The sequence below is a fragment of the Nothoprocta perdicaria genome, unplaced genomic scaffold (assembly GCF_003342845.1).
Source record: "Nothoprocta perdicaria isolate Ctin4 unplaced genomic scaffold, notPer1 scaffold_3, whole genome shotgun sequence".
Taxonomy (NCBI): domain Eukaryota; kingdom Metazoa; phylum Chordata; class Aves; order Tinamiformes; family Tinamidae; genus Nothoprocta; species Nothoprocta perdicaria.
The window spans coordinates 5873829-5891862 of record NW_020455532.1 but is presented as its reverse complement, the minus strand read 5'-3'; the positions used below and the strand labels follow the sequence as shown (position 1 = coordinate 5891862).

The window sequence follows — 18034 nt, the reverse complement described above, 5'->3', positions numbered from 1 at the left end:
GCATCCAGGCGGGTTTTGAAGACCTCCAGAGTAGGAGACTYYACAACCTCCCTGGGCAGCCTGTTCCACTGCTCTGTCACCCTAACAGTAAAGAAGTTGCTCCTCACCTGGAGACGGAACTTCTTATGCTTCAGCTTGTGGCCATTACCTAAGTGTTTCCTAAGCATATTCCAAATTTTGTCACTCTGATACATACTAGTATTTTACTCGTTTGGTAGCCTTGGTGTAGGAGCAAATTGATGTCTGGGTGACGCCCAGTGGAAATGCAAAGGTCTGGTACTGCTCCTGGTGAAGGCAGCTGGTCTCCAGCCAGCACTGGATGGCAACCTGCCTCCTCTCCCAGCCTCTACACTGCTTCGGCAACTCAGCTCCACCCAGTTCAAATTGGCCACTTCAAAACTGCTCAAGCAGGGCTGAGGTCCTGCAACGAAACAAAGCAGCACAATTTGTACTTATCAAGTTCAGGGTTTTTTTTTTGCAGGCTGACTTGGCTCCACCTCGGTCATTCAACATGTGTCCAAGCTTTGAAGTAACCTGCTGAGGTGAGTGATGCTTCCTTCACTCTGGAATGGATCTGCCTGAGAAGGGAGAAAACAAGCCATAAGAAAAGATGTTCTTGCTTTTTATTTGTCAACTGCTTCAGAGCATAAACGAGTCTTCAATCACAAAAGAGGCTACCTTACCTGAGCAAGCACAGCAAGCCGGGATGTGAGATGRGGTTTGCTTTCAGTAGCAAAGCTGCAAGCTCCCCCGCTGTGAGGGCTTTTCACCACAACAGGGAGTGAGAAGCTTCATCTTGTTTTGCATTCATTAAAATGATTCATAGCTCTGAGGCTGCTAGAACAGGTAACATTGTGCATATTCACTGTCTGAGAAATCACCCGCCCACAGGCAGCAAATTTTCACTTTATTAAACAAGTAACTGGAAACAACCTCCCGAAACTTTGCCCCAGAAACTTTCAAAAAAACACCTCTCTGCCTCCGGCAGAAATAAAAAGCGAAGCCAGCAGATTCCTTTTTAAGCTTTGTGTTTAACATTATTTGTTTTTCTAACCAGCAATGTTATTTAAGTTCTTTACATTTACATGACAGCCCATTACAGAAGCTGTAAGGCATTTTACAAGGTAATTGTTCTGTCTGAAAAACACCAAAAGGGTTTGGCAGTGCAGACAGAGATTATAATATTCTGCCTTTTGTCTCCTCTGGATGAGAGCTCTTAGACAAACTCAMGTAAATGTGGCCTGCCCTAGGTCAATCCATTTGCCTTCTCCCACAAGAAAGACCTGCCACCTTTTATTAGTATTAAGTGATCACTTAAAGACAGCAGCCTCTCATGTCATACAGAAAGGAGCAGGGGTTGAACAYATACTCACTTCAGAAGAAAAAGCAATTCCTTGTTCAGATGCTGCTCTAAAACTCTTCCAAATAAGTCACAGTTTTTCCACAGACATCAGTGGGCCCTAGCAGAGGATCTTTAGACAAAAACATAGTAAAATAAAACTCAGCAGCTTAATGWGTCCTGCAGCAAGGATGCTGCCAGGATGTTAATAAGATTCCAGTTTTTACACAAATGAAATTGGCCAGTGCAGGTTTTGTCAGTAAGAATCAAGGCAAGTAGTAATTAGCTACTGCGAATATGTAAATTAACATACAGCTACCTGTTCTTTTTGTAAATGAACTTACTAAAAGTTTTGATAATAGCTGACTTGAAAATACAAATATTTTGTAATTCAGAAAGAAATCCTGTTATATATCTGGTGTCCACATACAGTAAACCTCTTTATAACCTTATTTATCTGTGAAGAGAAATCTTTCCTCTTACAGCATTCAACATGTTTTTTGTTACTATCAAGTAACAACAGATATAAGTACTGATTCTTAGCAGATTTAAGAGCTATACCGATTTTTTTGCCAATGCTTCTAATAACCTTTTGTACAAATTTCCATTTGCACAATGAGCTGCAAAAGCCCTTCAAGAGGCATGAGAAAAAAAAACTTAGAAACACATACTCTGAAAGTTACCCTACAGAAACTATTTCTTTTAAAATATATATAATATATGCAGTACTTGTTATTAAATTGCCCTAGTTTTATTCTGTATTGTTTAATTGCATAGCAAAAGTTTTTTGTGAAGGAACCTCAGTCCTTACTAAGGCTGGATTGCATCTTTTGTAACCACAAGAATGATTTGGTTTATAAACTTGCAGTGCCACCTAGCAAACAACCTTAAAATTTTTCTCTGACATAGTTTTAAAAACGAAAACCTAGAGCTTTCATATGAAATAAACACTCATGCTTGCAGCACTTTAARAATCCAGCATGTAGTTTTGAACTGTTTTTACTACAAACTATACTTACAAAGAGGATAATAATAAAGATACAATCATGACAACAAAAATTTTGCTATACTAACTTGAAAACTATTTTTGGATACTGCCCAAATGGATTGTTATACCAAACAGCTGGATTAAGGAAATTCTGTCAGTGCAGAATTTGTTGCAGTTTTCAGGTAAGAGAGGGACTCCTGCCATCAAAATGAAGAGGAATTTGGCTTACTGGAGAACGTAAATTTTTGARGCTGCCTTTTAGACTTGCCTGAAAGACAGACCTGCTGGATTTGCCTTGCTTGAAAATAGCAATCAGATGAAATTGGACAAAACAGTTGTACAGTTTAGTCCCTGATTTGTGAAGCTCTCCCACAGAACCACATACGTGAGAAGTTCAAACACAGCAGATCAGAGCAGATCATTTCTATCATCCTTATCAAAAATCCTTTACCTACCAATCTCTGAAAGCTCCCAAACTTTTACAGAGTGCTTTCTATGCAATTTACAATCTTTCAGTGCTAAAATTTGTCCTATTAAGAGTTAACTTCACTCTCCCTATACAGGTTGCTGAATACATTTGTTGCTGATCAACAAGCAAAGGCTGGATGGCTTCTTAAGTCCCTTTGCTCAGTTTTTAAGCCTGTGGGCACTGCTTTCACAAACCCCACAACTCAGACAGACTGGCTGTATGACCATGCAATCAACATCAACGTGAGCAACTACACTTACATTTCTTGTACTTGGAACTTTAAAAATCCTTCAGCTTCCAGCTGCCTTCCTGAGCCAGACAGGGATCAAAAAAGCGCAGCCCTGCAGCAGAGAAACCCCGCACAAACCCGAAGTTTGGCTTTCGCCCCACTCCACTTTTCCTGTCATTATGTCAACAGAACCACCCTTACTTTGCTGCCGGTAGCGAGCACTTTTTCATAAATATACAATACTCCAAGAGACGACAGAAAAAGATGCTGGTCAAAGCAATCTTGTTGGCAGGAACGTTTTCTTGGCAATTCCTTATCACATAGCTTGAGATTRGCAGCAGTTTCTTTTAAATCAGCGTGCACTGTTACACATGGGACTGGGTAAGAACTTCCAACACTGCTCTGGTGCTTTGACTCTCTCTAGACTGCAACTGCTAATCAGAAGGAATTCTCCGTTTTCCATTAAGTAACTTGTCCAAGTTTCGCGATTAAATAATAACCAAGAAACATACTTCCATTGCCATTCATGACTTCATATTTTTATAAAGACAGAACCTAAACAGCTACAAAGACAGATGACATATTTTTAAAACAAACTACCATGAAAAAAGGCAACATGGCATTTCAAGCTCCCCATTTTATCCATAGAGCAATTACACAGAGAACATGAAACCAAACAGTATCTACAGTGAATATTCTTTCTTTTCCAGCAATATGTAAATTGCTAATACTGAGGAAACGTTGGGTCAATTTTAGTGGCCCAAGCCATAAGTCCCCCTTTAATATCTTTAGCTATCACAAGCTCCTGGACAGGCAACTCTTGCAGAATTTTTACAGCCTTCTGGGAGTCATTTCCTAATTTGCAAACAACATACACAGGAAAAGCTGCTTTGCCATTAGCCCCCTGCTTTTCTTCACAGATTCTTTTTTCTAAATATTTCAGACATTCTTCATCTTTTTCTTCCAATTTAYTCAAAGGAACATGGATTGCATGTGCCAGTCGACAAATATCCACTTCTACCTGCGGACGAACATCTAAGAGCACATGAGGAACCTGCTCATCCAACACTTTTTTGTATTCCTCTACAGACACCCTGTCCTTACTGGGCAGCAGATACAAGGTCCGACATTTGTCCGTCGCAGARGAGCCACAAAAGGCTTCGTAATCCTGCAGGCAGGTGACGGACGGGTTGTCCCCGCAGACCGCGCAGTCCRGCCTCCTGCCTCGCAGCCTGATGCTGCGGAACCGGCCCTCGCGGCCGTCGAAGACCAGCATGGTCTGCCCCAAGGAGGAGCCCATCCCCGAGGCGATCTTGAGCACCTCGAGGGCCTGCAGGCAGCCCACGACGCCGGGCACGACGCCCAGCACGCCGCCGTCGGCGCAGTTGGTCACCGTGTGCGGCGGCGGCGGCGCGGGGAAGAGGCAGCGGTAGCAGGGCCCGCCCTGGTAGTTGTACACGACGAGCTGCCCCTCCATGCGCAGGGCGCTGCCRGACACCAGCGGCTTCCCGGCCAGCACGCAGGCGTCGTTGACCAGGTAGCGCGTGGGGACGTTGTCGGAGCAGTCGGCCACCACGTCGTACTGCCGCACGAGGGCCAGCGCGTCGCGCGGGCCCAGCGCCCCGCAGTAGGGCACGTAGTGCACGGCCGAGTTGAGCAGCCGCAGCGCGGCCGCCGCCGACACGGCCTTGGGCAGCCCGCGCGCCGCCTCGCCGTGCAGCACCTGCCGGTGCAGGTTGCTGGTCTCCACCACGTCGTGGTCCAGCAGCCCCAGGCGGCCCACGCCGGCCGCCGCCACGTACTGCGCCAGCGGGCAGCCCAGCCCGCCGCAGCCCACGACGAGCACGGAGCAGCGGCCCAGGCGCAGCTGCCCGCGCACGCCCAGCTCGGGCAGCACGAGCTGCCGGCTGTAGCGCAGGATGGCGGCGGGGCTGAGCGCGGCCGGCGGCGCCAGCGGCGGCAGCTCGCGCGGGATGGCGGCGGCGGCGGCGCCGGGGGGCTCTGGCGGCGCCGCCAGCAGCTCGTCCAGCCGCTCGCGCAGCCCGCGCAGCTCCTGCTCGCGCCGCGCGATCTCCGCGCGCAGCCGCGCCGCCTCCACGCCGCCCGCCATGGCCGCCATGTCCGCGCGCCGCTTCCGCCGCCGCTTCCGCCGCCGCCCCCGCCGCCCCGGCGCAGGCGCGCGCGCCCATTGGCTGCCGCGCGCTCCGCCCCGCGCCGCTTCCGGGAGGCGCGCGCCGCCGCCATGGCCGCCGCCGCCGACAAGGTGTCGGTGCTGCTGCCCACGTACAACGAGCGCGAGAACCTGCCGCTCGTCGTGTGGCTGCTGGTGCGCAGCTTCCAGGACAGGTACCGGCGCCGCCGCCGCGGGGCGCGCCCGCCCGGCCTCCCCCGGGCTCATGTCCCAATAACCCCCGTTGCAGCGGCCACGACTTCGAGATCATCGTGATAGACGACGGCAGCCCCGACGGGACGCAGGAGGTGGCGGAGCAGCTGGTGGACATCTACGGGCCGGATAAGATCGTGAGTGAGCGGGACGGGGCGCCCGGGCCTGCCCCGAGACCCCCGGGCGGTCGTGGAGGAATACTTCAATAATACATAAAGAACTAACTACACATAAAATAATGCTTAAAATACTGAAATAATGCATACAAAGTATCTTARGATATTTTATACCCTGACGGTATAGAATGTTGCAATTAAAATTTGTTAAGTAATTAAAAATGTAATATGTGTATATTTTACTATATCCTGCAGCTTCTAAGACCTCGAGCAAAAAAGCTGGGCCTGGGTAAGTACTTATTAACTCTTGGTGTATAAAGCACCAGAGGAAGCGTAATAAAGCTCGGAATTAGAAGTAGCTCTGCAGCAAAATTCACAAGCAAACTTAAAAACAGCACAAAGTCACAGTGAATTTATAGGAAGTTTCCTGCAGGTTCAGACCTGCACACTGTGCTCCCTGTCGTTCTGTACGATTGCGCTTTCCTGTTGATGTTTCTTCCCTGCTCCCCTCCCAAATAACCGAATCACAAGCTTAAATTAAGAAAACTTTTGATTCTTGTTTGAATGACCAGTGTTACTGAGTAATACTGTAATATTGCAAAATACCTAATGCTACTACTAGTAAATCTTGAGTTTAAAAAGCCATTTTTTCAAAGCTATGCATTAAAATGGGCATCTTAATTTTCTCCATTATTTTTGGATGCTATTTTGTTGCCTGTGTTCTGTTTTCATTTTTATTTGGCTCATAATTACTTATGGCACTACTGGAAATGTTATTTCAAATGGTGACCCACTTATTAAGTCATTTTTCTGTAGTTATTTTCATTGCAGTAGAGATGCCAAAGTTTGCATTTATAAAATCTAGTGCTGAAATCACAGAGGAAAAGAAAAATAATGTTACATTTGACAATTCAAACGTGGTTTTAAAAGTGTATTTAGSTAATCCTTTTCTAGTATCATTTAGAGATTTTTAAATGTAAATGCAGGCTGTCTAGAAGACTACATTYGTTAAAATAGTGATGGAAATTATTTCTATACTGTTTTTCTTAGGCACTGCTTATATCCATGGAATGAAACACGCCACTGGGAATTTTATTGTTATTATGGATGCTGACCTTTCTCACCATGTATGTTTGTATTTTATGTATTGTATTTTTCAAATGCTATAATTGACTTCTCCCCCACACTTCTCTTTTATTAATAAAATTTTATTAATTCTTTCTATTTTAGCCTAAATTTATTGCAGAGTTTATGAGGTGAGTGCCAATTTTAATATGAGTGACTTCTGAGCGTTTATCATTTTGTAGTAGTATTTGCAAGCTTTATATTATTGTACAGCTGTTTAAGTGCAGTAAGACAACTGGCAAGAATTGAAGTTATTGGACCTCATTAGATTTATTCCAAGTAATCCAGAACATAGTACTTCCTAGTTTGAACCAAGTTCCCTAAGTTTAAAGAAACAAATGGTATGTTTGCAAAGTACTTCTTTCTTTACTGGTTGTTCTGCTTTCAAAGCCATATATTTAAATAGCACCTTCTAATCTTAAGGGACGTTTAGTGTGTGTGTCTGTATGGATACTGAYTGAATAAAGATTTTTTTTKTTKTTGTTGCTTTTTTTGTTTGTTTGTTTGTAATCTTTGGGTAAGGTTCTGCAGCACTCAGGCATGGTATGCTGAGGGTAGTTCCAGGCTTATTATTTTTTGTTACTATGCATTTGTGTAAATTAAATATTTAAATCTATATTTTATATTATACTATTTCTTATGCTATAAAAACAACTTCTGGCAGGAAGCAGAAAGAAGGAAATTTTGATATTGTATCTGGGACAAGATACAAAGGAAATGGAGGAGTATATGGCTGGGACTTGAAAAGAAAATTAATCAGGTTAGTRTTTTTTCATGTTGTTTGCACTTAAATTTGTTGTTTAGAAGTTTTTAAGGCTTTCAAGTACAGAATCAAACAATAAATTACAACGCTATCAATTCACCTCCAGGAATATTACAGTTATTTAAATTGCCATTCTGTGTGATATGAACAAAGTCTTTAATGAATGCTATTGTTATTGCAAAGCTATATTAAATAATAGAATTGATTGCAATGAATAATTGGCAAATTCTTTAGTTAAACATTAAGAAATAACTTAATATGACCAGTTTGGTGAAATTGTGTGTAAGAGTGGACAAATCTGGAGAGTATCCTTTTGAGATAGCCCTTTGGCTTCATCATAGGAAGAATAGAATACGAGCAGAGAATATGACACTTTCCCCAATTTTAAAATATCAGCAAAATTGTAAATCTGTTTTCTAAGAATCACTGTTCTTTCCTTCACAGAGAAGTTCATTAATCTGTGTAATGATCTGTCTTTGCAAAACAAAAATTTGGGGGTTGCCTTTAAGATGAACATTCCCAAATCAAATCTAGTATTGGGAATATATTAGGAATATAATTGTTTCATAATGAGGAATCAGAGATTTCTTTTTTGGCTAGTATGATGATGATTACTTATTTTCCAGAAACTGCTTGATCCTTCTGAATTGTATACTAAGTAATTCTGATGTTTGTGTTTCCTTTCACAGTCGTGGTGCCAATTTTTTAACTCAGGTTTTGCTGAGACCAGGAGCATCTGACTTAACTGGGAGTTTCAGGTATGGATCTGGTTTGCAAGCGTAAGGTTTACTAGAGATCAAGAAACTGTTAAATGACAACAAAAAAAAAAAAAAGAGGGAATGAGAGAACACCTCTTTTACTGAGGACTATGGAATTTGTTTTAGGTGGGAGTAAGAAATTGTAGATTAAATTGCAAGAGCTGTTATTTCTACAACTTTGTTAATGAAGTTTTTAACTGTAATCCCTTACAGTGTGTGGGTTTTTTTTTTTTTATCACTATAAGATACCAAGCCATGCAGTCTTGATCTCTGAAATTCAAAAATTATGCCGTAAGTTTCAATTTCTTTGTAATCATTTRCAGGTTATACAGAAAAGAAGTCTTACAGAAACTGGTGGAAAAATGTGTTTCTAAAGGATACGTCTTCCAGATGGAGATGATTGTTCGGGCTAGACAGTTAGGATATACTATTGGAGAGGTATAGTAAAAGTATTGATAAGTGTATTGTGTTTTCATTTAAATGTACATGGAGATTACTGGGAGCCTAGAAAATTCTGACTGCCTTCAAGAGGGATTTTCAAATCAATTTAAGGAAATTACACATGTTGAACTCCACCTCTTTCACCTTAGCCAAATGACATATCATTGATTCCACCACATGTAAAATGCTTCTTGCATCTTTTCCTCCTCCTCTTCTTAATAAGACACTACCATGCTCCTCAACAGGGAGGAAAAAAAAAAAAAGTCAAAATATGCCATGAACCTGCTTTGTACCTTTTCTTTCCCCTTTACTGTACAGATATCTTTTAATTCTTGTTCTTGTCAGATTATTTTACTGTCTCCAGTAACCTATTCCTCATTTCTYGTCCTCTGCCACTCATTTCTTCATTCTTCCCCAGCTTGCCAGCTAACACACCTTTCCATTTCTAAACTCTCTATATGAATATAAACACTCTATATTAATACAGCCATTAAAGAAAAACTCCACACAGTATTTTTTCATCCTATACTCTCTGCAGTCTTGATTTCTGCCTCTCCGATTTCATTGAATCATTCTTGCTGGTATCTTTATGATATCTCTTATGCAAGAAGTGCAGAGTGCAGCAACTGTGCAAGGGGTTAATTCCAGTACTGGGGAAGATTAGGTATCTTTTACCCAATTAGATATAAACTCCTCATTCATTACTAGTCAGAAAGTGCCATTTCTGACATCCTACTCTGTCTGGGTCTTCAGTGATTTGTGTTCATGTCCCTTAGCTCTCCCTAGCTGCTAGGACGCTTTTAAGAATCATCAAAGGGATCCTTGTAAGACAGCCAGAGCCATTCTAGCAGCAAGTCTATGCATTTCTAGGTATTTTCTTGTTGCCAAATGTCCTGGCTTCTGTTCTACCATAGATCGATCTGCTTTGAGTTAGGAGAAATCCTCAGTCCTGGCACAGCTTATGTGTTCCACTTGCCAGCTGATTTCTGGTTGCAAATTCCAGCAGATGTCTCAGCCAGATTTTTAATGACATTTGCAAATGCAGTTTTGTTCCTATTTTTTAATTCTAGTCCCTGAAGTGTCTTTAATTTCACACACAAACATATACTGAAGTCTCGAATGTTCTAATACAGTATGGTCAGAGCGAGCTGCTAAAGTATTTGCTCAGGTTACTGAAAAGCTGTATGTTTCTAACATTTTGGAGTAGTGTGTACATCATCTATACAGTATAAGCACATAATAAAATCAAAATTAATATTTCAAACTGTCTTTTATAATCTGTAAAATGGTTAAGAACTACAGAGGTAGGTATGACTTGTAAACATGCACATATATTAACTGCCATATTCAGATATGTCTTCTAGTTAGTGGCGAGGTTGAGCAGGATGCTTTTTCAAGGTAGCCAAGGACACTGCCTTCTAGAGGCACTGACTCAAAAGTAGTGAATTTAAAGAGGAAATAAAAGGTTAATTTTGAGCCTCGAGGTTTTTAGTGCAGTTATGATACTATTGAGAATAGTTTACTCAAATTGGTGTAGTAACCAGCCACTCAGTATTGCCTTTAGGTCATGTTTAAAGGTGAGAAAACCAATACTCTCAGTGCTTTCCAGCTCTAGGGCATCCTTAAAGCAAGCCAAGTTCAAAGACTGCTTTTGTTTACAGAATTTCTGATTATTGAATCTCGGATCTTAAAATAGTTTTGCTTATTTCAACAGGTTCCCATCTCATTTGTGGACCGTTTCTATGGAGAATCTAAACTGGGAGGCAATGAAATAGTCTCCTTTTTAAAGGGACTCTTTACCTTGTTTGCTACGACATGATGGTTTATCCCAAATTAACTTTTTTGGAAAATGTTTTTCTAAGATATGTGTCATTTCTAATACGTTGTAGCAGAAGCTTGATAATTTGTCTGGTTACCAGAAGATTCACTGCAAATTAACAATTAAATGGATTAACAATAACAGAGCAAAGATACTGTATTGCAGAATACACTCTGCAGAATAAATAAACTGTATGTTAAACTAGTCAAAATAAAGATTAATGTTGTGTGCTATTTTTGGGGGGGAGAGGGGTTGTTGTTGTTTTGTTTTTAAATAGACCTAAATGATCGTTTGCATTTAGAAGAGAATCATTATTCATCAGGAGTTAAAGGTCATTTTGAAATAAAGAAAAGCAAGGACAATAAAAATAGAGAATTAGTCTTATCTTTGTACTGTAGTTTGGAGAGAAGATTTTCAATATGTGTACCCGTTCCCTTTCCTTCTTAAACAAATATATACATGTATATTAATATAACACACAGGCATATTTCTGCAAAAACTAGGAAAGCTTGTACCTGTACTACTGAAAACCATTTACTAGAATACGTAATGGAGAAAAACATGATAGTTTTGAGGTCAACCTAGCTATAAGCAATTAAAATAAATTCTTCATTGCATCAGGCTGTATGTAGAAAGAGGCACTCAGTACAGCATGGAATAAGACAGAAATCATGAGACTCGGGCAACTAAGTGAATGTCACCACCGCTCATCAGGATATTAGTTTTAGTTCTACTGAGATAGTTAAACTATAAAGTTCATGAACAAACAACTTTTTTGAAGCCAGTGTATKATATTGWCAACATGCACTTTATAATGTATAGATGTTTAATTCTTAAAAAGAGCTATTATAATTAAATCTTAATAAGGACAGATTCTTGAGATCCAGCTGCTAAATCTTTAAAACAGAGAAGGGTCAAGAGTGTTTCACATGGGCAAATGCAGCTGCTTTTACTTCAACAGTAATTGTTTGTACCCTTTCTTGTTTTGTCATGATGTATGAAAAATGTATGTAATGGGGAAAAAAGTTATTAAAAATATTTTTACATTAACACTATATCTTGATTAGCCCAAACAAGAGTATGAAAAAAAGATTAACAACAAACTTCAAAGAACAAAAAATTGAAGTAGTAATATAATTTTTGTTTAGGGTTCTGTATATACTAAGATATTCTAGGTAATTTATTTAAAAAACTCTCAGATACAACACTGCTGCATTAGAAATGTGGTATGTCACAATATATATCCTTGAAACCATCTGTTTGTGTTTTTTTTTTTTCTTTCAGAAAGACTTTATATTCTTTAAAAAAGAGAATGCAAATGCCATGGATGTTAAATGCAATTTTAAAAGTTCCTTTCTGCAAGTTTGACTTGGTAGTAGCTCCTACTTGTATACTGACTTGCCACAGTGCAAGTGTGCAATTAGCACAGGCAATTAGACTGCTGCTGTAATTTGATTACAAATTCAGAATCTCTGATCCAAAACTGTTGTAAATAACCTCTCCCTTCATCCTTCCCCTTGTCTCTGTCTGCAGTACTTTCTTTCCAATTTGTTTCCCCATTGAAGTGGCTAATGTATTCTCTGGTTTTGAGAGCTTGGATGCTGCAACACAGAGCCACTCCAGCACTCAGTGTGTTCTCTAAATRAGAAATCCTGCAAAATCAAGCTCAAAATTAAATGTTCTCTGTGACCCTTTCTCTTGCATGCATGGCTATAATAGCTGTGRTAGATAAAAAATGTGAAGAAAAAATCAGTAATATTGTAACTTGTGCTCAGAGCTCTACTAGATGTACTTCTTTAGATAAAGCTACTATCTCTTACCAAATTGTGGGATAAAAATACCCTTCATTAAGTGCCATTTAAGCTATTTCTGAGTTTTATTCATATAAACTGAGTTAMTTGAATTTATGTCAACTTCTTTAAAATAAGAWTTTTTTTTTTACATTTGAAGATGAACTATATAAACTTTGCATAAAGTTACAAATTTAAAGAATATATAGTGTAAGGAAAGAATGGCTTATAATGGAAAAAGGAAGTTATGTAAGGATGGCCACGCTGTCTCTTACAGTGCTCAACAATGGATGCAGAACAAAAGCAAGTAATAAACAGGGCTAATATGATTTTTCCTCAAATGTACCAACAAGAGCCAGGCATCAAGGTCTGGGCATTTAATGGCTTTTGGCTTTCTAAGGGTTTGTCTGAGTCCATAAGGCTTTTTGAGTCCATTTATAGTTTTGGCCTCTATAACAACCTTTAAAAATTAGTTCAACAACTTCACATTATGTAAACTATTTTTATTTAAATCTATTGTCTAAAAAGTTCCCTATTTGTTTGCCAATTCTCCTTTCCTATATATTTTTAGATCCAGCTAATCCTCAGTCCTGTTTTTCTAATTTCCCCAGACAGAAGCCATGTCATACCTTGCTGTTCTCAAAATGTTAGTAGCGGAATACAGTGACGGTAGCAGTCACTGCTACTTTATTTTTCAGTCACTTTATTTTTCAGTTTCCTTCTTAACTGTGTTACAATATTGCAGGGAAGCAAAGCTCTCATTTTATGTCTTTGGTATTACAGTTGCACTTACATAAGCTTTATTAAATTACAGCCAATTACATCCATATTCATTTGCAATGAATGCACAAATACTCTGCTAATGTTTTATGCTTTCCCTATTACAATTTCTTAGGAATCTGTGCCTGCAAGCACTCTGTCATTTGGCAAGAACAGGAGCTTTAATTCCCTCCTGGCTAAAATCAGAATATATCATGGATAGCTTAGGTTGGGAATGCTTAATGAGGAAAGGGAAGAAGGTAACTTGCATTTTACACCAGTGTGAGGGGTGAAAAGCCTTACATCAGGCTTAGTCGTGGATTTGAAGATCATCCTTGATCTAGGTGAGGTAATTGCACCCTGTGTAGTGTTTGAGTAATTCTAAACAGGGATTCCTAGTCGGAGCCATGCTAAATGACTCAACACTGGCCACAGAGCATGAAGCTTTTGCCAGGCAGTCTGAAGCCCCAGCTGGGAGATAAAAGATGTTACAGGGGGCTGCCAAAAATCAAAACAAGATTCAAAGATCTCAGTCTKGGGTCTCAGGGCTGGAGAGCTGTCTAATCTGAGGAACGAGGGAGATGGCTTCAGCTTTTTTTGTTTGTTTGTTCATTTAAATATAGAGCCCTACAAACATCCAATTACTTTTAGATGCTAGAAAAAAAGTGAAAAGTTCTCTTACTCCATCTGCTGGCTTTGCAAATCTTGTTTTTGCTGACAACTGATGTTGACATTTTAAGTTGTTTAGAAAATAAATTCTTAACATCTATTCAGAAACATTGGGTAGGAAACCTTGTTAGATAAAGATAATATTATTTGTTGAAGGCTTCAAATAATAATTCTTGGCATTATTTAATGTCTCGAGTCTTCCTACTGGCAGATAGTTCTACAGAAGATATCCTTTCAAGTGTATGATTTAAAAAGTTATTCCACCTTTCTTGATTTTTTCTTCATATGTTTGTAGTCTGTATCATGTGTTGACCCTGTGAATTATATCATTAAGCTAAAAATAAAACAATAACACCTGCGTGTAAATACTGTAATTTTAATCTGCGCCTGCAATAAAGATATGTCTAGCTGCCAATATAAGCAATATAATAATAATATATTCCAGTAGACTGTGTGGGAAGCCAACAGAAGGTTGCACAACCTTCTGCATAACAACAATAAAAACACAGTGATGGTTAATCAATAGTATTTAGTTATGGGTCTGTCAAGATTCCCAGTGTAAGCATGGCTTGAAATCTTGGCACAACTGAATGAAATGACAGATTGCCTTCTGTTCAACACATCGATGATTTCAGCAACAGTTTTTAAATGCTCAGCATTCCTGAGTTGTAGGCAAATCTCTGCGTTAGGATCAATACGAATAGTGTGTACGTAAACAAGAGGATTGCTTATCAAACCTTATCTTTGTTTTATGGCATTTCTCTAGTATTACCTCTAAGGTACCTCTAATTACTCTAACGAAGAAAGTACCTGAACTTACCTTAGCACATGGTGAACTTCATGTCAGGACTGAAGTGTGTCTAGTGAGCTCTCATTTTCCATCCAGCTTTCCCTTCCATTTGCCCTTGCAAGGGGACATATGTCAGGCTTTTTGACGGGTTGATCCTGTCAAAATAATTATATTACCTATTTGGTGTTAGAGCTTCAATGTAGGGAAGGTAAAACAAGAAAAGCTGTTCATCTGAAAATGGTTAGTTATTGAAATACTTAAATTAAGTCTTAGGTGTTTTTTATAATAAGGCTTTTTATTCACTGCCTTTCCTTAAGAAAATCCTCGATCTGAATTTGGTGCTTCTGAAAGTGTTGGCAATATGGAAGCCTTCAAGTCTACCCACGAAAGGAACAGAGTGTCAAAGCAGAGCAGCTCCCACCTGGGAGGACAGGGTCCTTGGCTGRCCTGCTTCTAAGCAGAATGTGAGTGTTGGTTACAACAGATAAACTTCTAACTGGCCAGACCAAGGGATCAAACCTCCTCCCAAGTTTTCCCAACCAGCAAAGCAAATCTCATATGCAGCTCTAAGCAGAGACTGGCTCAATCTCTGCTCTGATTTTTTTTCTTAAAAAGCTAGCAGAAAAGAAGGGTTCCCTGTGGAAGGGATGCATCTTCCCTACACTGATCTTAATCCAGGCTGAATTTGGTTCCTTCCTGGTGGCTTTTGTCAAAGTTGTCTTCATGGAAGGAGCTTGGGGGTGGCTGGCAGATGAGTGAGTGTCTAAATGGCAAAACAGCTGATACCCTRTTGGGTTCCTGTGAGACCAGTGATCTTAATTCTGCTGAGGATTAACATCATTGTAGTTATTATATAATTAATTATGTTGGGTGTCTAGAACCATTAATAGTTGTCTTGCATTATTTTGCATCTGAATAAAAAAACAACAAACATACTATTCTTGTTTAACTGGCACAATTGTAAATGTGGGCACAATTTTGACCTAAATCTGTAGCACAAAACACCTCCATATATACCCGTGCAGCCTGGAAATGCTGATTGTCTCCCCTCTGCTCTGAAGCTTTAAGTCTCTTACAATGCTCTGATTTCACTGATTTTCCAGTTGCCATAATCTGTCTTGAGAAACAAACCCCATATCCCTGGCAGAAGAGTGTATTAAAATTATTATCACACACTTTTCTTTCATTTCATACACCTCACTTCATACACAGAGCACACAAATGGCCTCAAGACTTTATTCCTCCTTCCCCAGCTCTTGGATACTATCTTTAAAATCAATCTCCTAAAGCAAACTGTTATTCTCACCCTCCTCCTGTTCTAGCTGGCCACCTGTAACTACCGTCCCATGGTGCAAGTCAGTAGGAAAACTCCCACTGAACTACATGAGAGCAGGATCTTGTCCTTCCTTTGGGGACTGCCTTCTAGTAACACTGTCCCATCCTCCCCAAAATCTTTTCAGACCATTTCCTGCAGATTTCACCCCAAAGCAGGCAGGGGTTCCCATTCACGCAACTTCTGCTACATTTTCTTTCTCATCTGCTTTCCTTCTCCCCTTTGCATTAAAAGAAAAACTTTGCCTGAGTTCGCATCCTGTGCACTGAGTACTTCTGCCTTCTGGTGCTCCTCTCTTCTGTCCACATCAGATTTAATTTGCTCTCACAATGAATTTCCACCTCTAAACTCTTACCAAATTGTTTTCTGTACCGTTTTGACCTTAATTCTGGACTAGGAACCACCATCACCTAGGAGCTGGAAAGCAGTTCCCCACTGGAAAACCCCTGGTCTTGGTGGACGTGGGGGAAGCGGTTGGAGAAATCTTCTCTTTGCCTGTTCTTGCTGCCAGCCCAGCCTGAATGCCCTTTTGGTAACTCGCAAGAAATTACAGCAAGATCCCAAATTACTGGTTTTTACGTCCATAAGATCTCCAAGAGCCTGTCTGGTTCTCCTACTTGGAGTCCAGCCATTTCAGCGCATGCTGTTGTATCTTTTGCACATATTTTCATGTCATGTATCTCTCCCATCTGACTTCTCTTTCCAATTATTTTATCCTGCTCTATGAAACTTAGCTCCACAAGCCTTCAGACACTTCTCACCATATGCTTTTTCTAGTAAATATTCAACCTTCAGAATGGAAGTTCCATGGGTCAGGGATTTGTTTCTCTGCTGATGCTGTATATTTGCTGTTAAAGCTGACTGCACTGCCTAAATGCCAATAACAATTTCTAAAAAAGCTTTCTAAACTTCACAAAATTATCTCTGGTGTTAGCCTTTTCATAGGGAGACACTTGCTTTTGTTTTTCACAACATAAAACACCACTAAAATCCCTACAAAGAGTGATTTTTGTATCTGTACTGCAGCTCGGTTTTCAACTGAGACAAGTCAAAGCAGAAATTTATGTTCTACGTGTAATAAATCCACAGCAGAGCCCTAAACTATGGTGGTGTCACATTCARTCAGTTGCATGGGACACCCTTTCCAGCCTCGCTCAACTCCTAGGTATAACCAATGGCCCCAGAAGAGACTGCAGTCTCCAATCTCAATCATTCCTTGCTGATTCCTATTTCTCTGTCCCGTTACTACTATTCATTCTCTCAGTTTGGTTTTTTTCTGAACAACCCAAAGTATGGACTTACAGCTCCCAGCAGAGCAGGTGACTGCAGAAGTTACATTCTCCCCTCTAAAGCTTTTTAAATTGTTGCTCATCGTGCTCTGTTCTTGTCTTCCTGCAAGAAGAAGAGTTCAGGTAGCAACACTGCACTGAAAGGGCTGCACGAACCTCCCTTTCTTCTAAGACTTTAATTAACTTGAAAAAGAAACCATAGGTCTGATCAGTAAGAGACGAGCTAGGAGAATAAAAGCGCGTGTTATAATGCAGTATCTATAAGTGATTGCTAAAATGTTACCATTGGTAAAGAGCTAAAAAATTCTTTGAAATACAAGGATCCTGAGGCTTCTTTGCAGTTGTGTACCTTAATCTACTGCAATCAAGCCAGCTCAAGTGGTCTTCAATTTAGCCAGTAGCTTCTGAATACGGTACTGATTTAACTGTTTTCCAACGCATTTTCATAATTGCACCATCAAATAAACCTACTTTTGCAAGGCGCACGAGCTCTGTACCGAACCTGGAGCAGCCTCCTTGGCTTTCCGGAGCTGCGGCTCGTTCCACACGCATCGCACGGGACTTTGCGTCCCAGGAGCCGCTTCCAGGCTGCAGCACAGACGCGTCCCTCGCGTTTTGCAGCTGACACTCAGTTTTCTGCATTTCCATTCTATTGTAAAAGATGTGACTTCCAAGACATTTAATGACTTATTGAGTCTTAGACCACCGAGGTGAAGTTACCATGGAAATACACGGCAAAATACGTGCGATTTGAAGGCAGTGACAAGCGYGGAGCGGCTCCCGGTTCCGCCGGACTCGGAGGCCCTGGAGGGGGTCGGCGGAGCCCTGCCGAGCGCCCCGCTGGCCGCCCGGGTGGCGCGGGCGCCGTGCGGCCTGCAGCCCCGCGAGGCCGCGGGCCGGGCCTGTGCGGAGCACGGAGCCGGGCTCGGCACAGGCCCGGCCCGGCCCGGCGGCCCCTCCCGTGGCTCGGGGAC

General features: G+C 40.9%; 2 protein-coding genes across 4 annotated transcripts; one reads left to right on the top strand and one right to left on the bottom strand.

Annotated features, from left to right (window-relative positions):
- Window positions 1-445: 445 nt before the first annotated feature.
- On the bottom strand, window positions 446-5135 carry MOCS3 (molybdenum cofactor synthesis 3). Of its 3 annotated transcripts, none has more exons than XM_026041959.1 (4): window positions 3227-5135; window positions 3057-3137; window positions 1374-1472; window positions 702-837 (listed from the first exon to the last, which is right to left on the bottom strand). In XM_026041959.1, the coding sequence occupies exon 1, from the start codon at window positions 5133-5135 to the stop codon at window positions 3750-3752; it is 1386 nt and encodes a 461-aa protein (XP_025897744.1). In that variant the 3' UTR covers window positions 702-837; window positions 1374-1472; window positions 3057-3137; window positions 3227-3749. The 3 variants fall into 3 exon arrangements, 2 of the variants coding, with proteins under 2 accessions (XP_025897744.1, XP_025897745.1); XM_026041960.1 differs by having other exon boundaries at window positions 702-834; XR_003249841.1 differs by lacking the exons at window positions 3057-3137; window positions 3227-5135 and adding an exon at window positions 446-578 and having other exon boundaries at window positions 684-837; window positions 1374-1929.
- A 131-nt stretch (window positions 5136-5266) lies between these two features.
- On the top strand, window positions 5267-11416 carry DPM1 (dolichyl-phosphate mannosyltransferase subunit 1, catalytic). The gene is made up of 9 exons (XM_026041961.1): window positions 5267-5371; window positions 5446-5545; window positions 5780-5813; window positions 6575-6651; window positions 6755-6780; window positions 7314-7409; window positions 8102-8170; window positions 8494-8608; window positions 10326-11416. The coding sequence occupies exons 1-9, from the start codon at window positions 5268-5270 to the stop codon at window positions 10428-10430; spliced, it is 726 nt and encodes a 241-aa protein (XP_025897746.1). The 5' UTR covers window position 5267; the 3' UTR covers window positions 10431-11416.
- The last annotated feature ends 6618 nt before the right edge of the window (window positions 11417-18034 follow it).